General features: G+C 56.0%; 1 protein-coding gene across 1 annotated transcript in view; it reads left to right on the top strand.

Annotated features, from left to right (window-relative positions):
• The first annotated feature begins 480 nt into the window (after positions 1-480).
• The window catches only part of RIN3 (Ras and Rab interactor 3), a 115,966-nt gene continuing 108,067 nt past the window's right edge, over positions 481-8,379 (top strand). Inside the window, exon 1 of the mRNA XM_059373496.1 lies at positions 481-605. Within this exon, the coding sequence (XP_059229479.1) occupies positions 562-605 (44 nt within the window). The 5' untranslated portion in view covers positions 481-561. The remainder of the gene's footprint in view (positions 606-8,379) is intronic.

Below are 8,379 nucleotides of genomic sequence, written 5' to 3'. Positions count from 1 at the left end.
TGCGAGCGGGAGGCACGGCAGTGGCTCCCTGCCCAGCGACAGAGTGCTCCTTGCCCAAAGCTTTTGGCTTCCCCACCTGCCGGGCCGCGGCCGCGCGGGCGGGAGCCGTGAGCGCCTTCCTTCCCACGCGACTCTTCGCCCCGTGGGAGACTCGTCCCTAAGTTTTCCTCCCGGCCCCAGCCGGAGGAGGCGGCTCCGGGCCGCTGGACGCCCGCCGCCAGGCCCGGCCCCGGGGGCGCGGCCGCCGGGCTTCCGTGCAGCCCAGGGGGGCTCGGGGCCGTGCGCCGCCGCCGCCAGGCTTCTGACAAAACCCACTTGACCACCAAGGCCAGCCTCTTCCTGAAAGCCCCGCTCGCTCCGATACAGGAAGTGGAAGCGAGCAAGCGCCCAGAGCGCGGCGGCGGCGGCGGCGGCTTCCCACTCGGCGCGGGGCTGGCGGCGGCGCCCGGCCCGGCCCTTCCCGAGGGCCAGCGCCAGGGCAATGCGGGCGCCTGGGGCACCGCGGCCCGGGCCGCCTGGCGCCTGAGCCCCTCCGTCCACCGTCCCGGAGCTGCCGGCGGCATGATCCGACGGGCCGGCGGGCCCGCGCGCGGGGACCCCTCAGGGTAAGTCCGGGGCGAGTGCCCCTCTGCTTCCCCGCCCCCGGGCGTGCTCGGAGCTCCAGGAGCGGCCCCGGCTGCCCGGCCTCGGGGCGTCGGGGGACACCGAGCGCCTCCCCAGGGCGGGACTCCGGTTCTGCGCGGAACGGTGCCGCGCTGGGGGCTGCGGGACCCGGGGACTTGGCTAAACTTTGAAGCCCAGACGTCACTGCTCGCTGCAAAACCAACCGGCGTGTTCGGCGCCCAGGCGCCCGGGCGGGCGGGTGCTAGAAGGGCGTCTCTACCTGTCAGAGCCGGGGCGGAGGGACTGTGTGGACGCGGCCCATTCCCCTCGGCTCCTGTGCCACCCGAACTGCAGAAGCGATCACTTGGGGGTCCGGATCCCGCCGGCCTCTCGCACCCGCCGCTCAGCCTGCGCCACCGCGCGCGTCCTCGGAGGCTGACGCCCGGCAGGGCGCGGGCTGGGGGGCCAAGGTCCCCGAAACTTTGGGCGCCCGTCGCCCAGCGGCTGACAGGTCCGCCTGCACCGCGGACCCACCGGGATCCCCTTCCCTGTCCCTCAGGCGGGTCCGGGAACAGTGACCTTTGGACCGGCCTTTGTGGAGCCTGGTGCTTGGGGAGGGCCTAGGACGCACAGGCTTCGCTGAGGTCTGCGGGATCCCGGGGAGATGGCACACTGCTTGGCGGGCGTGAAGCCGAACTTGTTTGGGAACTGGCTTTCAAGCGGGGATCTCTAGTGCCTCGTTTTAGGCCCCCCACCTCCTAAGAACCCTAAGTTGTTTCTGGACGTTGCTCAGGGATGCGCACCCGGGGGGAGGATTCCCTCGCCCCGCCCAGCCCAGTGGGCGTCTCGGGAAACTTCGGGGGGTCGAAGAGGCTCGGATTCCGGAGGCAGATTCCCGGGAAAGCCTCTTGGAACCCTCTGGGTGTCAAGGTTTATGGGCGCCGCCGCCCCCACCCACCCCTCCCGGGGCTGCCATTCCTGGCTGTTTGGTCTAAAAATCCCGGGCCTACTTCTGTGATACCCAGATACTCCCTGGCCTAGCTCCCTGACCTCAGCTCCCAGGGCCTCAGTTCTCTACCTTGTAAAGCAAGAGGAATGGGCTGATCTTGTGCAGTTCTGGATTGGGGAGCAACTGGAGGTAATTGGTTCCTTCTCTGGTGGAAGGCGGGTGGCACGGAGGGGCCCTTAAACTGTTTGCATCTGAATGCCTCCCTCCTCCCTCTTCTCCCATCCCTGCCCCTCCCCGGAAATTCTGCCTGGATGCTTTCCCTTGGAAGTGACCTCTGCAAAGACAAATGTCATCCGGTGGGAAGAATTGGAAATTATGTTGGGGAAGGAGCCCCTTAGGGGCAAGTATGTACCACACCCAGTATTGCAGGGTGGAGCTAGGAGGAGTTTCCCAGGGAGGAAGGGGTGGTGGGGGGTCAGGGTCCTGACCTCTCCAGCTTCCCTTTTCCCCCCCCCCCCCCCGGAATGACCTGGCCTCACCCACTTCCTCTTGCGTTTATTTGGTTAAACTTTTCTGCGCCTCAGTTTACTTACTCTATGAAATGGAGATGAATAATAGTAATCGCCCTCACACAGTTGTTTCAAGGATTAAATGAGATAATGCATAGAAGAGTTTTGCACATTGGAGCACCGGGGTGCCTCATTTGCTTGAGCCCCTGATTCTTGATTTGGGCTCAGGTCGTGATCTCAGGGTCCCAGGATGCAGCCCTGGGTCAGCCCCGCCTGGTGCTCTCCGCTGAGTGGGGAGTCTCTCCGCTGAGTGGGGATTCTGCTTGAGATTATTTTCCTTTTCCCCTCCCTCTGCTTGCTTATTCTTTTGCTCTCTCTCCCTAAAAATAAATAAATCTTTAAAAAAAAAATAGGGTTTTGCACATTTGCCTGTAAACTACCCCCCCTTTTCTTTTTTAAAGATTTTATTTATTTATTTGACAGACAGAGATCACAAGTAGGCAGAGAGGGAGGCAGAGAGAGGGGGGAAGCAGGCTCCCTGCTGAGCAGAGAGCTGGATGAGAGGCTCAGTCTCAGGACCCTACGATCATGACCTGAGCCAAGGGCAGAGTCTTTAACCCGCTGAGCCACCCAGGCACCCCTCGCCTGTAAACTCTTAATAGTTATTTTTGATAATAGTAGTTATCTCTGTTTACCAGTTGTTTAGCCTTGGAAAAGAGACCTGGCCTTTGCCTTATCCGTAAGTTTGGGATAATAGTAACACCCACTTCATGGGATTGTTGTGAGGTTTGGATGACTTAGTATTTAAGCAGCTGCCTAGAGGCAGCTAAGGGTTAACATACCGGCTCAGTCCTGCTTAGAACAGTGCTGGCACATTCTAAGGAATATCAGTTTGCTGCTAAAAACATTTTATTTAAGAGGACCTCTTGTGTTGGAAGGGTTCCTAAATAGTATCTCACTGAACCTTGGACCTGGTACAGAAATCCCTTTGACAACATTTCTGGAAGGTACTCACATACCTTCAGGGACTGGGCCAGGCACAAACCTAAGAAAGGAATTCCCGAACTTGAGTGGCAGCCTGCCTCCTGCTAACTTCTACCTTATGATGACACCCTGCTCTCCCCTCAGAGAGCAGGGTGTCAAGAGCATTCCTTCTTGACTCTCAGGTCCTAAAAGGCAGTTCTTGGATGCACCCCCACACATCTCCCGTTCCCTGGGCCGTACCTCCACACTTTGGGTGGGCACCTTCCCGCCCAAAGATGACCAGGAGAAATCATCTAGGACTCCTCACCCCCAGGCCACCCCTGCAGACCCTGCAGACCACTCAGGGCTGAGACCTGAGTCCTACGCTGAGGATTCTTGGAAGCCCCCTCCTTCTCGCTGGCCAGAGATGATGTTCAGACAGCCAGGGGAATGCCTCCCACTGTCCTCCCCCTGGGAGCTAGGATGGTGTCGCTTGGGTATCAGCCCCTGGAAGAGGAGTGTGAGGATCTTGGCACACAAGCTCCATCTACTTCTTGTTGAAAATGTCAGCTGGGGCAAAAGAAAAGGCAGACGGGCTGCCCAGTATCCTTGGTGCGGACACTTCTTGTCCTTGTTGTTGGATAGATAGTGTCTGCATTGCGGGGGAGAGTGGGGAGCATGAAAGCAAGCCCCGGCCTGCTTGCAGCTCATGTTGCCAAAAGAAACAGACAATCAGGGTAAAGGGTGTGGGGACCCCAGGGAGGTGGTCCTGGAGCAGGTGGTCGGGAAGGCTCCTGCAAGGGGGTGGCGTTTGGGAGAGACCCAAAGGAAGTGGGCAAGTAAGGCAAGTCCCTGGGGGATACTCCTGGCGCGTTGGGAACCTCGGGGCTGGGGAACCTGGAGTAGAGTGTGGGAGAGGAGGACAGAAGGCGGTGTGGTCGGGTAACAGCTTTGGAGCGTGCAGGGGGCCGCAGATGGGGTTTGCACAGACAGGTGAGCTAATTTGGGCTGGGGCCGGACTGTGGGCAGACTGTAGAGGGAACAAGTGAGGGAAACTGTAGGGAAGGAAGCTCTTCAGAGAGAGAGGGCTGCGGGCTGGGGGGCTGGGCAGTGAGGGGAGAAGCTGCAGCCACAGGATCTGGGGATGAATTGGAGGTGGGGGTGGGGGAGCGGGAGAGGCGTGGAGGGTGACGGGAAACTGTGACCTGCTGAGAGGCCAGGTGCCACACTGTGCAGGGGTCATAGAGGATGTGGACACTCAGAGCCCACACTTTTATGTCTGATAAATTGAGAGTCTGCTGAAGATTTTATTTGAAAAAGAATTCCACTCTTGGATCTAATCCAGTCCCCTAATTTGGCGACCAGGGAAAGGAGTCCCAGAAAGAGGAAGTGACTTAGCCAAGGTCTTAGGAGCTGGAGGTGGAGCTGGGCCTAGATATCCGGTCTCTTGAGCCTTGCGCCTGTAAGGGGTTGCCTGGGCCAAGCCCCAGGGTTTGAGAGATCCCTGGCTTTCTGCCTCATGCCTGACATAATGCAGGTGTCCTCCTGAACCCCTTGAGAGGGGTCCCTCAAGTGCTCCAGGCTCTAAGACTGGTGGCTCTTCTGGGCTGGGCCCCCCCCAGAGCAGTGATGAACTGAGTAGGGCTTCCTTGTTTCCTTGCCTTCGGGGTCTAAGGCAGCCAGGTGGTCCTGGCTGGCACTCTGCTGGGAAACCCACCCCCTTTCAGACCCCTTTCAGACCCCTTCAGAAGGGAGTGAGGGCCTGGGAGTTATCTTGTTCTTGGCAAGCTGGCTTAGAGAGAGTGAATGCTGCTCTGGCAGCCAGCTCTGGAACTTTCGGCTGTATAACTGTTCACCCAGTGACTTTTCTAAACTGTTGATCTCCCTTTGAGCTCATCCCCCACCTCCCCGGGGGGTACCAAATGGGAATGGTTCTTTGCTGCTAGAGACAGAAGACAGCCATGCAGCCACTGTTGAGGTCACTCAGGCTGCATGGGAAAAAACAACGTAACCCCGATAACTGTTAATCACCACTGTCCTCCATACACTCTTCTAGGTCTGCATGAATTCGACGCACAACTTTACTTTTTCTGTCCTCCCTGGACGGAGACAGCTGCCATAGGCTCCTGCCTTTGCCCACAATGTTCCTTCCCACCGGGATGCTGCCACCTCCCCCATGAAACCTTCTATCCACGCAGCTCTTGGACATTGTTCCTTTTTGAATACTCAAAACACGTTTGGCATGAACTACTTATTTACCGAGCAAGACACCAAAACTCCTTTAATGTCACATCTCGCTTAGATGTCAAATTTCCAAATAAAAGGATCTTTGATTTTATCCTCACTCGCTGGATTCCCCTAATTCTAGCTGTGTTCCCTTGCTTCTTGGGGAGAGAGGGTGGGGGAAGAGGCCTGTTCTGGACCCCCGATAGTGCATCCTCAGCAGAAAGAGTGGAGTTAGCTGGATAGATAACATCTGGGGGAGCCCAGGCTGGGTCACTGGGTCCCAAGTGCAGGTCTGCGGTCCTCTGAGAGACTAGGAAAATCAGCTGGTGGTGTGTGTGTGTGTGTGTGTGTGTGTGTGTATCAGCCAAGATCACCAAACACTCTCTTCTTGGGCAGAACTGTCTTTGATTCTGAGACTCAGGTTTGTTTACATGTTTGTTTTTGGCATGTAAAGCCCCCTTTCTTCTATGAAATGATGGGGTAAATGGATGGTGGTTGTTAGTCTTTCATGTCTTTTCAGCAAAATAAAAGATTGCAGAAGGAGAGGCTGAGGAATGCTGCTCTGTTTCAGTGGGATTTATCCCTCTTGTGCCCCCTTCACACCCACTTCCACCCCCCCACCCCCCACAACACACACCTGGCCATCAGAGAGCCCAGCTAACTGTATCGTCCTTTGCCGATCTCGAAGAGGCTTGGGGCCTTGCTGGCTGGAGGACATCAGTAGGGCTGGCAGATGTCTCTAGGGTCCCACCCCATGGTGATTTGGGAGCATACTCTAGGAAGCAAGTCTCTAACTCTCTCTGGGCCCCATTTTCCCCATCTGAGAAATGAACCCAGTGATCTCCAGGTCCCTGCTTGGTCTGACGTTCAGTGGTTCCCCAAATCCTGACTGAAAGGCAGCAGAAGTTGGTATCCTAGAGTAATGTTAGAGCTTACAGGATTGAAGTGCCAACTGGAGATGAGCTCACCTTTTTTTCCTTCTGATGGCTAGAAGGGCAGGCAGCCTGTGGAATAGTCTAGAAAATCGGGGTACACTTTCATAAGAAACAAAGACCCAGAAAGGAGACTCTGGGTCATCACCCTGACCAAGTGCCTGGAAGGAAATGCTTTTTCTCTTCTGTGGGTTTATTTTTGGAAAGCCATTTTTGAAAAAAACGCATCAGTTTTGGAAGCCCACTTGGGGCCTGAGCCCCTGGTACCCTATAGAGCTTGCTGGCTGTATGGTGGGTCGGGAAGGTCGTTCTGGAGTGGCGTCTCTGAGTGTGACTGGATTCATGAGGTGGTGCCTGCTCTCGCCATTTTGTGTGTGAGCTGAGGAGATGCTGAGGAGGTCACAGGCAGCGTCATGAAACAGAGCTCCTGGTGGGAAGACTGTCCTGTCAGGGTTTGACAGGGATGAGGCCCAAGAGAAGGGGCTCCCTGTCGGACAGGCTGGTGTTGGGTGTCGGGAGGCTCCCTTGTAGCAGGCTTGTCCCTGTGCAGGTAGGGCTGCAGGTGACACAGTGTGCCCCCCCCCCACACACACACTGTGTTATACAGTGAACCCAGACCTTTCCCTCTTGTCAGCAGGGCCTAGAAGGAGGAATAAGTGTTGGGTGGGTATAGAGGAACCCTCCCCTCTGCTTAGGTTCCACAGAGCAGTGGGGAGGGCCTTACTAACTCTGTACCTGTGTGGCTGTCTGCCTCTGTCTCTGCCTCTGATAGAAGAATCTGGAAGCCACCATCATAGCCGCCACCTCCGGCTCACCCCACCTGCCAGTACGTCCTCTCCTCCCTCAAGCCCATCTCCTGTTCACAGGGAGTGGAGCTTAAGGAGGCTACTACCCCAGTGGCTACAATAGCTCTGGTGATCGAAACTCCTGCTGGTCAGAACCAGCTCTGGTGGTCAGCAGAGCTCCTTGCCCCCATCTTGCCAGGAATTCCTGGGAGTGTTCCTACCCCAGTCGGTACTTGTTTGAAAGACGAACCAGCCCGCTGTGAAATGTTGGTTCCATTTTAAAAGCAACAGCCTAGAGAGCGGTTGTGGTCAAGGCCTGTTGCTGCCGTGTGCACTGTGGCTGAGCGCACACTCAGGCCACATCCTATGGGCCAAGGGCACCAGCCCAGGGGCCAGGCCCCCCTGCACCCTCCATCCTGGTGCCAGGCAGAGTGACAGTTCCCACAGAACCTACACACAAACCTGGGGCCCAGGGGAGGTAAGGGTTCTAGGAGAGGGAGACCAAAGCAGGGACTTTGAGCCAGTCCGTGAGAGGCTGCCCTAGAGGAGTTCATCCTGTGGGCCATCTCCCCCCATGAAGGTGGCCCCCATTTCCTCACTGACTCTGGGATCTTTGTCAAAGCCAAGAACTTTTTGTCCCTAGTTAAGAGATGGGACCTGAGCTGTCAACACCAACCCAACTCCTTGATTGACATTTGAGAGGAGATCTCAGGGCTGATGAAAAAGCCTGTTTTCTGAAGATGGATCGAGGCGAGAGGGGGAGGGGGAGGAATAGCCCAGGAGGAGGAAAAGGGACCACATCAGTGGCAGAGAAGCCTTCTGCTTCCATACAGGTTGTCCCAGAGCTAAATTATTCCCTGGGTCTGAAGTGTGCTTTTTCACCCACCTCTGGAGACTAAAGAAATAAAGGACTCTGCATCTGAAATTCAGTCTGATGATCTCTGGCTAAAGGAGCAAGCTCTCAAGAAGAAATGCACCAGGGACTTTTCTCCCCAACCTCCATGTCTCCAGCTTCCTTAATCTCAATCAATATCTGATGGGTACTGTAGATTTCTCTAGGGATATTGCAATTCTAAGCAAGGACTTAGCTTCCTATGGATGGCATCTGATGATAGCATTTATTCATTTATTATGCTTGCTTCTTTCTGTTCTTGACATTTTTGATGGAGGATCCATCTAAAATATATTCAGAAATTCTTTTTTGGGCTACTAGCTTCTTTATCCATCGTCACCCATCTATCCATCCCTTCATCCATCCATACACTCATCCACCCCACCTCCCATCCACCCACTCATCTTCCCATCCTGCCATCCATCTATCCATGCATCTACCCATCCTCCCATCCATCCTCCCATCCTTACACTCATCCATCCATCCATCTATCCATCCATCCATCCATCCTCCATCCATC

The sequence above is a fragment of the Mustela nigripes genome, chromosome 13 (genome assembly GCF_022355385.1).
Source record: "Mustela nigripes isolate SB6536 chromosome 13, MUSNIG.SB6536, whole genome shotgun sequence".
In the NCBI taxonomy this organism is placed as follows: domain Eukaryota; kingdom Metazoa; phylum Chordata; class Mammalia; order Carnivora; family Mustelidae; genus Mustela; species Mustela nigripes.
Note: the sequence above shows the minus strand (reverse complement) of the source record. Positions and strands in the feature narration are given on the sequence as shown.